The sequence below is a fragment of the Syngnathus typhle genome, linkage group LG2 (assembly GCF_033458585.1).
Source record: "Syngnathus typhle isolate RoL2023-S1 ecotype Sweden linkage group LG2, RoL_Styp_1.0, whole genome shotgun sequence".
Classification (NCBI taxonomy): Eukaryota; Metazoa; Chordata; class Actinopteri; order Syngnathiformes; family Syngnathidae; genus Syngnathus; species Syngnathus typhle.
This window is the reverse complement of record NC_083739.1, coordinates 13,646,948-13,663,683: the sequence shown is the minus strand read 5'-3', so window position 1 is coordinate 13,663,683 and position 16,736 is coordinate 13,646,948. Positions and strand designations below refer to the sequence as shown.

At 42.4% G+C, this 16,736-nt stretch overlaps 3 protein-coding genes across 3 annotated transcripts; 2 read left to right on the top strand and 1 right to left on the bottom strand.

Annotated features, from left to right (window-relative positions):
* The first annotated feature begins 388 nt into the window (after nt 1–388).
* On the top strand, nt 389–5,547 carry ptpdc1b (protein tyrosine phosphatase domain containing 1b). Its single transcript, XM_061264154.1, has 10 exons — nt 389–1,891; nt 1,999–2,086; nt 2,367–2,532; nt 2,625–2,705; nt 2,779–2,897; nt 2,964–3,101; nt 3,182–4,194; nt 4,601–4,783; nt 4,861–4,974; nt 5,054–5,547. Exons 2-10 carry the CDS (start codon nt 2,041–2,043, stop codon nt 5,174–5,176), a joined length of 1,983 nt encoding a protein of 660 aa, XP_061120138.1. The 5' UTR covers nt 389–1,891; nt 1,999–2,040; the 3' UTR covers nt 5,177–5,547.
* On the bottom strand, nt 4,807–8,097 carry fbxw12 (F-box and WD repeat domain containing 12). Its single transcript, XM_061264171.1, has 10 exons — nt 7,938–8,097; nt 7,833–7,870; nt 7,588–7,754; nt 7,295–7,419; nt 7,020–7,226; nt 6,771–6,935; nt 6,480–6,690; nt 6,110–6,291; nt 5,775–5,907; nt 4,807–5,686 (listed from the first exon to the last, which is right to left on the bottom strand). The coding sequence occupies exons 1-10, from the start codon at nt 8,091–8,093 to the stop codon at nt 5,589–5,591; spliced, it is 1,482 nt and encodes a 493-aa protein (XP_061120155.1). The 5' UTR covers nt 8,094–8,097; the 3' UTR covers nt 4,807–5,588.
* A 937-nt stretch (nt 8,098–9,034) lies between these two features.
* wnt7aa (wingless-type MMTV integration site family, member 7Aa) lies at nt 9,035–15,799 on the top strand. Its single transcript, XM_061264161.1, has 4 exons — nt 9,035–9,407; nt 9,662–9,888; nt 12,612–12,883; nt 14,382–15,799. Exons 1-4 carry the CDS (start codon nt 9,337–9,339, stop codon nt 14,862–14,864), a joined length of 1,053 nt encoding a protein of 350 aa, XP_061120145.1. The 5' UTR covers nt 9,035–9,336; the 3' UTR covers nt 14,865–15,799.
* The last annotated feature ends 937 nt before the right edge of the window (nt 15,800–16,736 follow it).

The following is a 16,736-nucleotide window of genomic DNA, read 5'->3' as shown; positions in this document are numbered from 1 at the left end:
AGAAAAACAGCGTTTTTATTAATAAATAATTTTATTTTTGTCAAAATATTTGACAATAGATTTTTCTCACGGAACACCATTGTGCCACGTACGGCAGAATCGCTGAGAATCACCGGACTTTAGTTCCAATTGTAATAAAATTATTTATTTAAATTGTTAAATTTGGGTAAGCCTTTTTGATTAGAGTAGCCACAAGTATGGGCTGTGGAAGGGTAAAATAATCCACGCATGATCGGCTTTATGTATGATCGGTTGTGAAAAATGATACTGATCACATTTTACATAACCCCGCCGAAACATAACGCATAAAGTGGCTTTGTGCTGCCATGGAGACGGTTGTTTTTCTCCTTCTCAAAGGCGTGACATCATCTTTAAACGACGTCTCCATGAAATGACGACATCGAGAGACGCGTATGATTTCTCTAAGGCTTGTCTCTCTGCGCTGCGGACTGCTGTGTTGTTCTCATCGATCCCTTGATGGGATCTCCGGATGGAGGATATACCATGCAAACAGATGAGCGAGAAGCGGGGATCAAAGAACGAGGAGGTTGCAAAACAAGAAATGGGATTTAGCATTTATCTCCTAGCGCTATACACTGCCACATGCAATATGGCGGTGAGGTTTACGTACGATTCAGCGCGTACTGTGCCCAGGTAGGTAGACAGGTAGACTTTAGGTAGATAGATAGATAGATAGAACGATAGAATAGAACGATAGAATAGAACGATAGATAGATAGATAGATAGATAGATAGATAGATAGATAGATAGATAGATAGATAGATAGATAGATAGATAGATAGATAGATAGATAGATAGATAGATGGACCATTTAAGAAATATCTGTTCTCTAATTAAGTAATCAGAATTTAATATTAAATATTTTACACTTTGTTCTTGGCTTTAATACGAGTCGGAGAAATTTTAATATTTGCAACCTTAATGATATGTCACTATTTTAAAGCGTAAATTTCCTATAATGATTTGGTGTAAAATCAATTAATTAAATTAATATCGAGTTCGTAAATTAAGATGTTTTTAGATTCTAATCCAAATGAGATTATGATCTTTTTCTTTGCAGTGATTTTATAGGTTTTGGGTTTTATCCCAAATAGTCGACATCATAATCCGATCGAGTTAAATTATAAAGTTTTATTAAACTAAATTAAACTGAACCATCTTTTGTGTAAACTACCACTATTTACAGAGCATCATCATATTGCTATCAGAAATAATAATAATAATAATAATAATAATAATTCATTAGATTTGTATAGCGCTTTTCAAGAACCCAAAGACGCTCAATGTCACAAAACGATGAAAAATGCATAAAAACATGGACATAATGACTTGACTATGTAATCTATAAATGATATATTTTAAGTAATTGCACATATGACTATATTAGAAGATTGCAACGCAAAAGGCAAAGATGATGACGTTAGTATGATTTTTGTTGCGTCGTGAGTGCTTTATTTAATGGTGGTACAGTAATAAGATTAGAAATCTAATCCCTGGAGAGACAGGAATAGCCCATCGCTATCCCACTCTAGACTAAGAATAAGAGAAGAACCTGAGCAACCCGTGTCTTTACGCAGCCAGTACCTTCCCCTACGTTTCCAAACTCTTTAACATTCCTTATTCCTGCACTGGACTTGCCATCTCGGTGAGGTGGAGATTTTGAGAGACCGCAATATCCGAGCGGATGGGCCCACACTGACACACGGAGATAATCTCAGGTGAATTAAATCAAGCGAGGCCAAAGGATTGACTTGCCACAGGTCCAAAGAGAGAGCGATAACGTCAGAGCCAGGGAGGTTGATGTCCCGTATTTCGGCAGCTTCGGGGCATTTGAGCATTGAGATGGTGCTCACCTGAGAGTCACTTACAGGTAAATATTTGATTATTGATTAATTCATGCTTAACATATCTTGAGCATAAGGATTCAGTTTTGTGATCCTGTAATTTTGGCTCCAACTGGTGGATTTGTGTGTTCAGGCTCTGCTATGACTGTGGACATCGGCCAAAGGGGAGATTCTTATGGCGTTTCATGAAAGGTCCCATGGGGGTGCTCTGATGGAATTCAGTAAATGATTCTAATTGCTACATTTTGCATATTATCTTTAAGTAGCTAAATTGTCATGTATTGGAATGTGCCTTATGAATAACGGGCATGTGATGCCGCACAAAGATTAGATTCCAGTGAACATGAGCTTAATCATTTAGGTGTTTAAGATTAACCACTTTGGCTCTATTTGTGGATATGTGATATGTTCAACTATTAACTACTCATACGAACGAGTAACCGATGCCTCTTTCTCTGTTGTGATTCGTTGATGTGTTTGCTTGATGTTCCTTTTGTGTAGTGAGAGCTCCCCGGGCAAATTACACTATATTTGGAGAGGCGATCCGCTATGTCATTCCGGCACATATGCAATGTTCGATCGGCTGTGGAGGTCAAGGCTGCAAGTATGACAACCCAAATTACTGGCGTGACGACCAACAGGCGATCAAAGGCCTCTACTCGTCATGGTACACGCCCACCTAAACGCTCAGTCAATATAGTGCAAAGTATTTTCTTTTACTGCCATGGTATTTTACGTCCGTGTCTATTTTTTTTTTAGGGTGACTGAACATCTTCTCGCAATGTCCAGGCCCTCGACTGAAGTCATTGAAAAGTATAACATTATCGAGCAGTTCAGAAGGTTTGTGCAACTTTCGCTCCGAGCAGTATGACCTCACACTACTTGCTGACAAGGAGTGTGTGTTCATTTCAAGGAATGGCATCAAAACAGTGATCAACCTTCAGATACCCGGCGAGCATGCAAGTTGCGGTAACCCTCTGGAGCCCGAGAGCGGTTTCTCCTACAATCCAGAGGCCTTTATGGAAAATAACAGTAAGTGCTTTCTTGATTTTGCACGAGTCGATAATGCTACTCACGTCTCATCGTGTATGATTTCAGTTTATTTCTACAACTTTGGTTGGAGTGACTATGGAGTGGCCAACCTTACTACAATCTTGGACATTGTGAAAGTCATGGCCTTTGCTCTGCAGGAGGGGAAGATAGCTGTGCATTGTCATGCGGGTCTTGGGAGAACAGGTAGAGCTGCACCTGGAACGTTCACTAGTCTGTAACCTTTCCCGATGGTGTCAAAAGAACATTTTTCCTCCTTTTCCTAGGTGTGTTGATGGCATGTTTTTTGGCCTATGCCACCAGGATGACAGCCAATCAAGCTATTTTATATGTTAGAGCCAAACGACCCGGCTCCATCCAGATGCGCAGTCAGCTGAGCTGCGTCCGTGAGTTCGTCCAGTTCCTCACGCCCTTAAGGAGTGTGTTTTCTTGTACTGAGCCTCGATCCCAACCTGTCACCTTGACTCAGTACCTCAATCGTCAGAGACACATTCTGCATGGCCCAGAGAGGAAAGAATTGAGGTACCTGCCGAAGATTATCCAACTGGTGTCCCGGCTGCTGTTGGATATCGCGGAGAATCGCCAAGTGATTGAGGAGGACATTTTGGAGGCGCCGGACATCCATGATATTGAGATGACCCTGAGCATCATTGAAAAGCTCGGACCTCAGTTGTGCACAAAGGAACCTCGTTTGCCAGGTTCCCCCACCTTACCTCGGCATTTTCACGAACCACCCATCTTCTACCATCGCAAGAGTCTTAGTTACAGCGAGTCCGATCTACGGCGTCTGGGCTCGCAGCTCAACCTCCTTACACAACCCATGGGCTCGCTCTCGCAAGGTAATGTGGCCAGGCCCGTTTCCCCGTCTGAACCCGGCCAACTGGTCACCCATTGGAAGAGTTGGAATAGTAATACGACCGACATCTCCTCAAGCTCAAGAGGATCACTCTGGCAGGTCAAAAATGATGAAAAGAATGGCTCTATTTTGTTGAAGAAAGTCAAGCAGATGCCCATCCAACGAAGCGGGTCCGTCGGACACAACGGCCCGCACCAAAAAGATAGCATGCTCTCCAGATTGAAGGCTGAGCAGAGGGAGGAATTGGCAGAAAACGTGAGTAAGTCTCAGTCTCGAGATGAGGAGCAGTCGGAGGTGCCGTACATCACTCTGCAGTCTGAGTTGTCTCTGGAGGCCAGGAGACTGTTGGTGGCTCAAGCTCTGGCGGTTGACCTTTTTATGGATGGGGCAGAAGAGCAAAGGAACAAGGTGTTAACTTGGCAGGTAATTGACCCGGATCAATTTAGTGTGATCATACATGGTGTGCCCAAAAAAAGATTTACCGTAATGTTCGGACTATAAGTCGCGGGTTTTTTCATAGTTTGGGTGGGGGGGCGATTTATACTCAGGAGCGACTTATAGACACATATATGGTTTTTTTTTTTCACTTTTTTGGGCATTTTATGGCGGGTGCGACTTATACTCCGGTGCGAGTAATAGTCCGAAAATTGTTGAAATTACCTCAATTTGATTTTTGACTCATTGAAATTACCCCCAAAAAATTACAATTGTTGACATTTCTATTCAAGATAATTGCTTTTAAAATGATGTCTAGGTGTCTGAAAGTGATTTTGCTACCAATTTAATATTTCACATGAGGTTAACTTGCTTTGATAATCTGTGCTTGCAGGCAGAGCTGAATCAAGGCGGTGCATGGGAAAGGCTGTGCATGGAGCGCGATCCCTTTATCCTCACAGGTCTGATGTGGGCATGGTTAGAGCAGCTTAAGGAGCCAGTCTTCTCCCTCCAGGACACCATGGCCCTGAAGCCTGAAAACGCCGATGCTCAAACTCTCTTCAACACACTTGGCCAGGTAAAGACAACCAGAATCCAGAACACATTGACTTATTTATCTTCAGCCACTTATATTTTCATTCAATATTCACACAGGCACCCAAAGAAACATTAATGTGCATACTGGAATGTATGGCTCAATTACTAAGTGCCGTGCCAGAAGAGGTTGAAGTTGCATTTCTGAATCGTACTATCAAGGCTTTTACTTGGGTAAGAATAATAGCTCCACTCCACAATCGCAGTCCAAATTCTTTGTCGACATTGTCACATGGATTTCACATTTCTACAGATGGGAAGCAGTTCCACTGACGGAAGCCAAGTGTACGAGTCCATGACTAGAGTCCTCCGGCTTGTCCTCGAGGATATAAGATGTGTTGCCAGCAAAGCAGAAGAGCCTACATCATCTCCTTGATCTTTAGTGTAGATAATATACTACGTATGGAAACACGGAGGGGACACTTTGTGCCTTATAATAAAAATATTTATTCTGTCATAATTATTATTATTATTTGATGTTGTGAGATGAACACAAATAGTGACATGTACTGCCCTAGCACTTCTTCATCCCCACACTGCACAGTTAACCCTATGAAGAACTTTTTTTTTTTATGCAATGTTCTGCCTTAAGACCTGTCACATTCAGCTCCAGGGCGAGTGAATTCCTACACAGTCTTGTTATCATGCACATTAGCGTATCATGTCATCCGTTTGTAAATAACCCCCAAAACCTCTGAATAAAAGCATGCATAATTTACGATCAACAAAAAATTCCTCTTTTTCGAAGGTGGTGCGAAAAGATTACGTTGCCGCTTTTTTGGGGGGGGTCAGGAAGTAAACGTGTAAGCTTTTAAAACATCTTTGCCATCTTTCCCTTCAACAGCACCAACGATGCTGGAGTAGTCACAGGAGACGCGGCTGAAGCCTCTAAAAGCACAGGAAACAAAGCAGAGACACGCCATTAGATTTTGGCACATTTGTATTGCCGCATAGATATCTAAATGTCGGAACACGCCTGGACATAGTGTGCGACCCTCCCAGTAAGTGGTATCGACTCTCCAAGGTCGACCCGCCGTCTCTGTCATGTTTCCAGGTCAGTACACGCAAGGAAAGGTCCTGAGATGCTGTGACCACACGAAAGCTGTCCTGTGAACGTTGTAATCACAATATTGCAACCTTGCATTATTGTTTTCATTCATACTTTTCAATGGAATAGGAACTTTTAAAGAGGAAGTCAACAAAGATGTCATTTTTAGTCGACATCATAAACCATGCTGAGACTAGTGGAGGTGTGTTTAACATATTTAACATTACTGTAAAGAAAATGACATTTTAAGAAAAATCTTACCACACAAATAGAAGTAATTGGCATCATGTGCTCTTCAAAGCTGGCGAGCAAGGAACCTTTCAGAGAATACACCCACAGATGACGATCAGCTGCCATCACAATAGAGTTGCTGTCCTTCGCCTCCAGAAGAATGTTAGAGGACGTGCTATTCAGTGGCAAAAGAAAGGACTCCACCTGTTGGACTAAAGGGAAAAGCTTTTTTTTTGTCAGTTCACTTTTTTTACTTCCAGATGTACCTAGACAATAGACTCTTGTATGATTCTCAAAAGTATTTTTACTGCTATACAGAAACACACCTCTAATTATTCTCAATGACACACACCAAATGTGACCTATCTTACTTGTTTGACACATTTTGTCCTTTACTCACCTTGGATCTGGGTCGTGTACTTTGACTTTTTAATGCTGACATCGAAGACAGTGAGTGCTTTGTTGTGAGTGCGCTCGTTGCAGTGGACCATGGCCAGTCTGGCAGGCTGCGTGGGGATGAAGACGGCGGCCTGGCAGCCACAGACCGGCACTGACTGGCACAGTGGGTCTTCGTCCTCACACGGGGAGGTCAAACTGTCAGCATAAATCACCTGCCAATACCCCAAACCCAACAAAGCATTATTAATATTTCATCACAGCAATTTCTCAAACAAAACAAAATCAGGCGTACCTTTGGACTTAAATCAACATTATCCTTTGAGCCAGCTGTGATCCATTTTTTGTCCGGGGAAATCAGGAGTATGTTGACATTAAAGCTGTCACATACCATAACACTGGATTTTTTAGTCAAAGCAATTCCGGCTAGTGTACACAGAGAACCCTGACTCGTTCCAACCTTGACCAAAAATGAACAGGGTTATGTAAATTACATTATCATTTATTTTAAACATACAAAAAAAAAAAAAGGGAGGCTACTTACAGACAGAAACCAATCGTTGTCCTTATTAAACTGGAGCAATGTACAGTGTGTGGTTCCAACGGAATGGGACGTCACCTCCTGGCCAGTCTGACCCTGCCAGACCTTGATCAGACCGCCAGATTCGGCTGTGATGACATAGTCACGCTGCTCGTCACTGATGATGCTCGATAAAGGACTCTGCTTGGCAGTGCACCACACCTGTTGACCCTGAGATGAAATAAACTCTAATGGTCATATTTATCAGGTCAAATTCTGGAGATTGTCCGTGCACTGACATTCTGGATGTTCCATGCCCGAATTGTACCATCAGTTGAAGCACTGCAGACTGTAGTTGGGGTCTCCCAGAGGTCAGGACCCAGAGGTGAGCTCCGCTGCAGGTAGACCAAGCCTATAATTTGCCCTAATGGAAGACAAACGAGTTGTGAAAAACTGTGGTGGAAAGTAATAAAATACAAATACTTTTCTCGTTATTGTTCTTCCTTTGTATCTGCACTTCCAGATAAGTACAGAATATAAGAGCGTACTTTTCCTACTTCCGCTATAAATCGCCTTTAGGTGTTTCACTGACCTGTGTGGCCTCGAAGACTCGTGCAAGTGTAACCTCCAGTACGACCTTCCTTCATCTTCGTCTCTAAATAAGATCGTCGCAGAAAGTACTTCTTCCATGAATGATTGACACGAGGGCTCCCCAACACTGCCTGGCTACAAAATCCCCATCGTTGCAAGCACATCCTCCTGATAAGATTGATTAAACGCATTGATGAAACGCTTCTGCGCTCACTAGAAATGCAAATGCAAAAAAAACCAACTCACCTCCATAACCACGGAGTCTCGGCGGCATTATGCCAGTCCTGGAAAACAACGTAGTTTGAGTGTTTTGGTTGTCAGTACTACTTCCGTATAATAGACGCGCCTTACCGTGCACACGCTTGAAGCCCTGATTAAATCTTCCTCGGTTAAAAATGTAAATATATGAATGAGGCAATCGTCTAGCAAGTGCTGGGGGTCCATACTGACGTGACGTTTTACTTTCACCTCCTGTAAAGCGATTAAAAAAAAAAAAAAGTCTGACATCACGTGCACCGTGCATGAGAGTCATCTTACCACTAGATGTCGCCCTCATAACGGGAATCAAGCGCCTCCTTGCACGACATACCAAGGGAGACCGTATATGAAATAATTAATGGATACACTCGCAAATAAAAGATAAACCCGATTAAACACAGAAAATGTAAGTTTAAATAGTTTAAAATACATAAAAGGAGTTTTTGAGTGTAAACCTGGCCATCCTACAGTCTTCATAAAATTACATTTATATACTCAAATAGATCTTTTCCAACACTACATTGATTCCATTGCCAATGAAATGATGGGAAATCGATCAGATGCTCCTCTCTTCTATATGACTCTCTTCTATAGCTTTATTTCTCTGCTCTGCATGGTGATAGTTCTTTTGAGCTTGTTTCCATGTTGCCTTGCTATTTCGGTTCCGTATTCTATTCGCACTTGTGGCTAGTTTTGAGTTTTCAAGACATTTGCATTCAATTACAACAATTGTTTGCGCTCAAACATTTAATGAACATTTTATTTGAATTATTTTCTAATTTTAGTTTTGATTTTCCTATATTAAAATGCAGTGTTAATGTTCAAACTGTACAAAATGTTTCAATGGCCCACCATATTAGTAACATCTAGAGACATTTGATGAACACTTAACCAGATTAAGATATTAAATGTTGGTCTTCATATATATATATATATATACATATATATATTTTTTTTAACTTATTACCCTGCTATGAGCTTTGCAAAGATTTGACAGAGATAGAGAGCGAGCGAGAGTGCGAGAGAGCGAGAGAGCGAGAGAGAGAGAGAGAGAGAGAGAGAGAGAGAGAGAGAGAGAGAGAGAGAGAGAGAGAGAGAGAGAGAGAGAGAGAGAGAGAGAGAGAGAGATTCTTCCGTGGGGCCCCATGCAAGTCTCCCGCGGCCACGCCCACGGAGATGAGCGTGATATAAAGCAGAGACGTGGTGGTAGCACAAGAACTGTGAGATTTAGACCATCGCACTTGTTCCCCACCTGAGGCTTACCTGTGGTGACATCATCATCGCAATGACAACAGGGCCCGGCGACGAAGGGGCCACCTAAAGGGATTTTGGCTCGACTTGGCAATTTAAGTGTTGGTTTTTTTCACTCCCCCAAATGTTTTCCCCGCTTGTGGACTTCCCTGTGGAGTTACCTGTGCAGTGATCGATCGGAGTCTAAGCGAATCGAGTTCCTCCTCAGCTCCAACAGTCATTGCATGACAGTGAGGCCGCGATGAGTCGGAGAACTCGGCGCTGGATTTTAAGAGTTTTACTTTGTCTGGGAATTGTTTACCTGAAAATTGGGTGAGCTGCGCTTGTTTTGATACGCGCCAAGCTGTTGTCTGTTCATACCTGTCTGTTTTTGCGCTTACAAAAGCACGACTTTGTGCCTCCTGTTTGCAATATCACAACCAAGATTTCTTTTTTTACACAATTGTTGAATGGCATTATCGGTATCTGGTTTTGGTAATTAAGTGTTATTTACGGAACCATGTTGGAAGTCAAATTGCACCTGCTTCTTAACTTTCTTAAGGGTTGATCTTTTTTTTCCTCCACAGGGGCTTCTCGTCGGTGGTGGCCCTCGGAGCGAGCATAATCTGTAATAAAATCCCCGGTTTGGCCCCGAGACAACGGATTATCTGCCAGAGTCGCCCCGATGCCATTATCGTCATCGGAGAGGGCGCGCAAATGGGCATCAACGAGTGTCAGTTCCAATTCAAAAACGGCCGCTGGAACTGCTCGGCCCTGGGCGAGAGGACCGTCTTCGGAAAAGAGTTGAAAGTGGGTATGTTGCTATCTCTTCATGTTTGTTAACAATTAGAAAAATAGTCCGTGTCTGTGCGCAATTGTGCGCGCCTTGTGTGAAAGTTATTTTCCCGACGTGAGCCTATAAACAAATTCCTGTTATATTAAATAAAAGTAAAGAATTGTAATATCAATTGAAGCAAACGCCCCCGACCTGCAATGTAAACTAATATAGCTGGTGCACTTTATCTTTAATACCAACATTTTAAATAGTCTTGTTACTTAATTATTTCTTGCTCATTCGCTCAATGCTGAGAAAAGCATGAAAGTGCAATTTATATTTTGGGGCACAAAACAACTGCTTGCTTAGATGGGAAGTTATTGTGTGGGGTTTTTTTTTGGGGGGGGGGGGGGTCTCAGCTGCTCTATACAGACTTTTTACAGAGCATGTATATGGAGCCAAGACTGTAACAAAGCTCGTGCATAGTTGCAGCCTTTCTTTTCATCCCAGGCCGACTCTCATGAGACCCAGTTTGAGTGGTCTTTATCCTGTCTGCTGATGGGTGCTGCAGCTCCCACTGTAAGGGACGTAGATGTTACCACGGGTATAAGTTACAGTGAGAGAAGTACCATATTAGAGAAACTAGTTGGCTCCATTGAGACGGATATGTCCATCACAGATCGGATATTTGCTGTTGACGTTTTATGAAATGGTGTAAACTCTCCAAGACAGCAAAACCAGGTTGTCACTAATTTATTGTTGCTTAATATCACAAGGTGTCACCAGAAATGTAACACAAACAAAAAATTCCAAATTGATTTTTACACAATGCTTCGTAGCCTTACACCAGCTGTGTGACACCATCTTGCCCGCTGTTGATGGAAAGGAAAACTAATCCTGCTCATGCTGTCACTGGCATTTGACAAGCTGTCCTTTTTATGAATAAGTTGTTTTAGCCAATCAAGAGTGCCGGCGTTGGCGTGAAAGTCTGCACCGCGTTCACAATTTGGACAGGCATAGCAAATAGATTGGTTTCACCGTTCAGATTAACCCAGAAGCCAAGTGGTTGCAAATGGAGGCCATTGTTGGCGCAAAGCCGAGTAGGGCTGTGTAGCTTGCAGTTGTTCTCTTAAGAAGTGTGGGTCGTGCAAGGTGCATCGCATTGCTAAGCCTGAAGAATACTCTTATTCAGAAGAGGCCTAACTAGAAAGAAAAGGGAAATTTTCACTACTAAATCCAAGATATCTTCCATCACTTACTCCAATCATATGAAGGGCTCCTACGGTTTCTTTGGGAGGACCCAGGCAAAGAAAAATGAACAGCATTGCACTCAGATGTGACTGAGTGCACCGGCACACCTTGTTTTTTGGCCCGGGGCCCATTTAAGTCTGTAAAAATGTCAACATAATTTATGCCTCGATATGAGGTATTTTTTTTTCTTCTATCTTTCCTTCAAAGATAGAAAGGTGGCACACTGCCAAGACATACCAGCTGTATGTGGCGCTTCTGGTGAGCTTGGTGGCAGGGGGACACAAAAGAAAGTGATGATCTGAACAAAAAAAGCTTCTTTATGCAAATATTGATGGACATAATCTGGTTTTCATTTTAAACATTCAAACTCAAATGTTCAATTCCCCACTGAAGCATTTTTTAAGGCTCCTCTTTAGAGAGTTTCATATTTCACCCCCCCCAAACGATTTGTCACACTCTTTCAGATTAACCTTTAGTTAATTGTCAATATTTCCGTATGTGTAAATGATTTGTTCACTAGACCCGGTAGAGATAACGTCAGGATGGAGATGCTCATGTCTTATGAGTTTACACAGAATGTGTCATTTCACAATGGATCAATAGCTGTTCCCTTCCTGACAGCCCTCTTATTCATGCTGCTCTGTTGACTAAACTGCCAGCCGCCATTTTGGTTCACGGGTAGGACAGTTTCCAGGTCAGATTTCAAAACACTGTAGCCCCTCAGGAATATGTCACTGACATCATAATGTCAACCCACATACTGTTAATTCATAATCTCAAATCGATCTTTTAAAACCAAGCCCTCTCAGTAGCAATGGTAGAAAAGTGACAGCCCGTTTAACATTGAATAGAAATTGTGATATTGTTAGAATAATTACAATAGTAAGTGTTTCGTTGGAATGTGCCTTAGTGGTCCATAAGATTGGTGGAACAAACATGCTTTAGTTTAAGATATGACATACTTTATGCTGCTATTGTTATGTTCATCTTAATTGAATTCATTTATGAAAATCCCAAAATACAAAACAAACATACAAAGTAACACAAACAACCAAAACAAAACCGACTGAGCTAAGCATGTAAGCTGATTAGACAATTAAAGCAGAAGTCAAGTAAAACAAATATTTATGAATATGTTCTATCCCCATACTACTCTAAACACAGCTTTGTGGAATATAAATTAAGCAGCAACCATCTCAGGGGGGCGGCCATTTTGTGTTTTATTGCCCCTTGCTGTCGCCTGAAAATGGCATCACGGCACCTAAGGGCTTTGGTAACGACCAAATACAATTTTCTCCGTATGTGCCATTCACAAGCCGAGCCCTTAAGCACCGTGATGTCATTTTCAGTCGACAAGTGCCAAAATGCATCCCAGAGACTTTTGACCACTTTTAAACCAAGTTATGGCATTTTCCTCAAACTCTTTGTAAAGTAAATTCCACTTTAAGCCGCAAAATGAACACCCAAAACACATTCCTTACTCCAATGCATTTTCTTCTGTGCTTTTGAAGGGAGTAAAGAAGCGGCTTTTACGTACGCCATCATCGCAGCCGGGGTGGCCCACGCCATCACCGCCGCCTGCACTCAGGGCAACCTGAGTGACTGCAGTTGTGACAAAGAGAAGCAGGGCTTCTACAGCAGGGACCAAGGATGGAAGTGGGGAGGCTGCTCTGCCGACATCAGCTACGGCCTCGGCTTCTCCAAAGTCTTTATCGATGCCCGGGAGGTCAAGCAGAACGCGAGGACGCTCATGAACCTCCATAATAATGAGGTGGGACGCAAGGTAAGATTCAAAGTCATTACTCCCCTTTTTATTTTTTTAACCGCAGCGATACGGAAACCTTTGCCAAGTCGTGGCGGAGGTGAGCATTGCCAAGGATCTGTGGAATGAAGGTCACTTTTTTGGAAAAGAAATGTCAAAGTGGGAAGGATTGATTACAACCCAAATGACTGGACAAAAAACACATGGACACTATCCAAAAAGTGTGCCTCGCCAGTTGGGTATTCTACAATTACCTACATGTCTAATGCCCCTCTAAAATGATAAATCGGTAGCTTGTTTGTGCACTACGGCGCGGCACTGATGAGTGTGATTCAATGGCCTCTTTCTTCATTCTTACTCGGAGACATGACTAAAATAATGATATACTTACATTTTCGGCAAGAAACAAACAGCATTTGCAGCAAAGAGGCACCAAGACAGACAACAATTGTGCGACAGGATACAAAGAGGACAAACATAGCGTTCTCCCGCTCCTTTCAGCACGGGGTGACAATGAGACTCCATTCGGTCTAAGAGGTTAAAGACCAAGTGGAGTGACGTGCCAAACAGCCAAAGAGGACCTGGTGAAGAATAAAAAGGAGCTTGGTTAACTCATATCCCCTCTTCCTTTCCCGTGTGCCAGAAAAGCCTGATTCACACAACCGACACGTCCATCGCCTCGCCGCCTGAAAGACCTCGCACACAATCGCCCCGAGCGGATCATTTTCTATGTGCGCGTCAGGGCCGTGAATCCAAATTGGCTTTTCTGGACAGCAAATTTGTCTTCCAGGAAACGTTGAGCGGCGGGTTTTGTTCTGTTTTGCTAATAAAGGGGCTCTGTGTTTTGATAGCAACCCCCCCCTCCTTTATTTATGCTAATCAAACGCAGTGACGCCGAGCAGGAGCTCCCCGAGTCCGATCCTCCAGACAAAAGCTGTCACAAGTGTTGGTCACACGGCAACTGATGGATTAGGGTGGTTGAAGCGGGCAAGTTCATCAAGTATTTTTGAGTTTTAAGCTCAGGGAAGAACATTTGGACGCAAGTTTGAGCTGCCAAATCGAAAAGTCTTATCTCGAGCTAACTCACATTCACCTTGTTAAGAAAATTCCCGTTGCAGTCAATAGCGCTCCTCATTGTCATCAGGCCAGGCTTTAGCAGTAATCCCAGTCACTCTGCGCCTCGAATACTCACTCTTGACATTTGTGTGTTGTGTGGTGACTACACACACAGGGGCTGACATCCGATACTTTATTTTGGCTTCCGTGTGGACGTTATAACGCGGCAATGCGATGGGCTTCCATTTAATCCCCAACTGGAGGCTGCTTGCTTGTCGAGTTGTCACTGAGTTGCACATTGTAGACAATCAATAATTCAGTTTAAAAATGATTGCACCCGTCACTAATATCAGAGGTAAACCTTTCCAAGTTTGCCCTTTTTTGTAGCACATCAGGGTTCCACAATATAATAATAATAATAGAATAAAATAATATTTTATGATAGCATTTGTTGTATTTCTAGGTCCTGGAGAAGAACATGCGACTGGAATGCAAGTGTCATGGAGTGTCGGGCTCCTGCACCACCAAAACCTGCTGGACTACACTTCCCAAGTTCCGCGAGCTTGGCTACATTCTCAAGGAGAAATATGCCCACGCGGTGCACGTGGAACCGGTCAAAGCCAGCCGCAACAAGCGCCCCAAATTCCTCAAGATCAAGAAGCCATATTCATACCGGAAGCCCATGGATACAGACTTGGTGTACATAGACAAGTCACCTAACTACTGCGAGGCGGACATGGTGACGGGCAGCTTGGGGACACAAGGGCGGGTGTGCAACAAGACTATGATGCAGCACATCAGCGGCTGCGACTTGATGTGCTGCGGCCGTGGCTACAACACGCATCAGTACTCCAGAGTGTGGCAGTGCAACTGCAAGTTCTTGTGGTGCTGCTACGTGAAGTGCAACACGTGCAGTGAGAGGACAGAAGTGTACACGTGCAAATGAGAAATATTTATTGGACGGTGCTAGCATGCGTGTTGGCGTGAACGCGTGTCTTTTTTTTGGGTTCCGCCGACTTACTGGATCCCGTTGCTGCATGAGGAACTGTCGCTAGGGTGCGGACTTTGGGTCGGTCGGGTGAAACACTGGAAAAACTGCACATTGCGTGCGAGCAACTGAAGCGCAAAGACCAGACGGACGGGACACGCAGCGACGCCGAGAAACGGAATACGTGATGGCTGAGCCGTGCACACTGCTGTCTTTCACACATGGAATAACTCAGCCATGTGGAATATTTAACATACTGTTTTATAGAATGGAGATAATTAATATTAATTTATTGGATAAGAACTACTGATTTTGTCCATTTTTGGGTCGCAAATAACTAAATGTTGGGAGGGTTTAGTTTATTAAAGGGACCGTGGACTGTTAACACACTGGATTTTTGGATCCACCAGGAATCAGTCACTCATATTAACTTGTGACCCTCTTGTGTCTTGCCCCCTGTTTGCTGCTAGTCCTGAGAATTCCGTTTTCTTTTTTAGGTCAGAGCTTCAAAAATACGGGCACATTTTCCACTTTTGGTAAATATTGGTTCATAGAGTATATTTTGTAAGAGCCTATTTTTGTATGAATGTCTTATTTATATCAGTTGCATAATATTCAACGTTAAGCTCGGACACCTGTCTGTAAAAAGCGGATCTATATGTAAGTTTGCCCCTGTTGTCACTGCCATGGTTGTGTAGTGTGAGTTATAGAAGCTGTTTCTGTGTGTCTGTTGTTTACTGCATTTCATGACTACTACTGATGGAATACAGGAGCGGAATAACACCAACTAAGCATGATTTCATTTTTGTTTCGTCTAACAAACACTTTTTCAGTGATGCACTTGCTTTGCTTTAATGCAATGTCATAATCTTACCATAAAATGTTGGAAACCATTGCGAAACATTATTTCCCATTTTATGCTCAATAACAGGAATGGCCCCTTGGTTCATTAAAAAATAGATCTATAATTTTTTTTCTAATGCAGTGGATCCCAAATTCTCTTCTGTGTAGATTTTCAATTTCAATTGTTTAAAAATATGGTTTATTTCTTTTCTTGGGGGGGGACAAACCCCGGTTTTCGTGGAAAACATATATTGGAGGTTTATTTCTGTGGTCGTCAATCGTATGAGAATTTTGGCTACTTGTGGGTTGACCCAGTCCTTATCCCCTTCAAATGGTGGCGTATAATTCTAAGATGTGATATCACCTTTCACCTCTAGATGGCAGACATAATTTAGTTGTACTGCCCTCTACTACAATGTGCGTAATTTTGCTGATTTGGAATTAGATGCAGCACAAACACAGTACCCAAACAATATTGAAATTTTGAATGAGTTGATTTTTGTGGGGAAAAAAAAGCACAATTGCGCTTCATTTTGGTTGATTGTTCAACAGTTGTGTGCCATGCTTGATTTTTTTTTTGTCCCTAAAGAAAAAAAATACCAGTATGTGGTTCTTTTCAATTGTTTTTGTTAAAGGCGTCATCATTTTATGCATACATTGAGAAATGTTTTGTGAAAAATGAAATATTAAGAATATGTTTTGTCCATATTTAAATTGACATTTGTCTTATAGCTAGTTAGAAAGTGCGTGGTCCTATGTGGCCCTCTAGTAGCGCCGATAAAGAATTCTGGCCCCCACTATCATTTAAGTTTCCTTCCCCTGTATAAGTGATCATCTAATACTTCAACTTTTATTACAAACATTACGTACCCATTAAATGGTGATCAATTGCGATTTAATCATTAGTTGAACTATCAGATGAACGCAGGAGTTAATTATTAATCGGCCTCAGTCATTCAGATATCACCATGATGATAAATCCTCGCA

Bases quoted from the DNA above. Each gene is read 5' to 3' on its own strand.
- ptpdc1b (XM_061264154.1), top strand. From the start codon at position 2,041: ATGGCGTTTCATGAAAGGTCCCATGGGGGTGCTCTGATGGAATTCA. The intron at 2,533-2,624 runs GTACACGCCCAC...TTTTTTTTTTAG, and splicing joins AAAGGCCTCTACTCGTCATG to GGTGACTGAACATCTTCTCG. The intron at 3,102-3,181 runs GTAGAGCTGCAC...TCCTTTTCCTAG, and splicing joins TGCGGGTCTTGGGAGAACAG to GTGTGTTGATGGCATGTTTT.
- fbxw12 (XM_061264171.1), bottom strand. From the start codon at position 8,093: ATGTCAGACTTTTTTTTTTTTTTAATCGCTTTACAGGAGGTGAAAGTA. The intron at 7,871-7,937 runs GTAAGGCGCGTC...GTTGTTTTCCAG, and splicing joins GGGCTTCAAGCGTGTGCACG to GACTGGCATAATGCCGCCGA. The intron at 6,292-6,479 runs GTGAGTAAAGGA...TTTTCCCTTTAG, and splicing joins GTACACGACCCAGATCCAAG to TCCAACAGGTGGAGTCCTTT.
- wnt7aa (XM_061264161.1), top strand. From the start codon at position 9,337: ATGAGTCGGAGAACTCGGCGCTGGATTTTAAGAGTTTTACTTTGTCTG. The intron at 9,408-9,661 runs GTGAGCTGCGCT...TTTCCTCCACAG, and splicing joins ATTGTTTACCTGAAAATTGG to GGGCTTCTCGTCGGTGGTGG. The intron at 9,889-12,611 runs GTATGTTGCTAT...GTGCTTTTGAAG, and splicing joins CGGAAAAGAGTTGAAAGTGG to GGAGTAAAGAAGCGGCTTTT.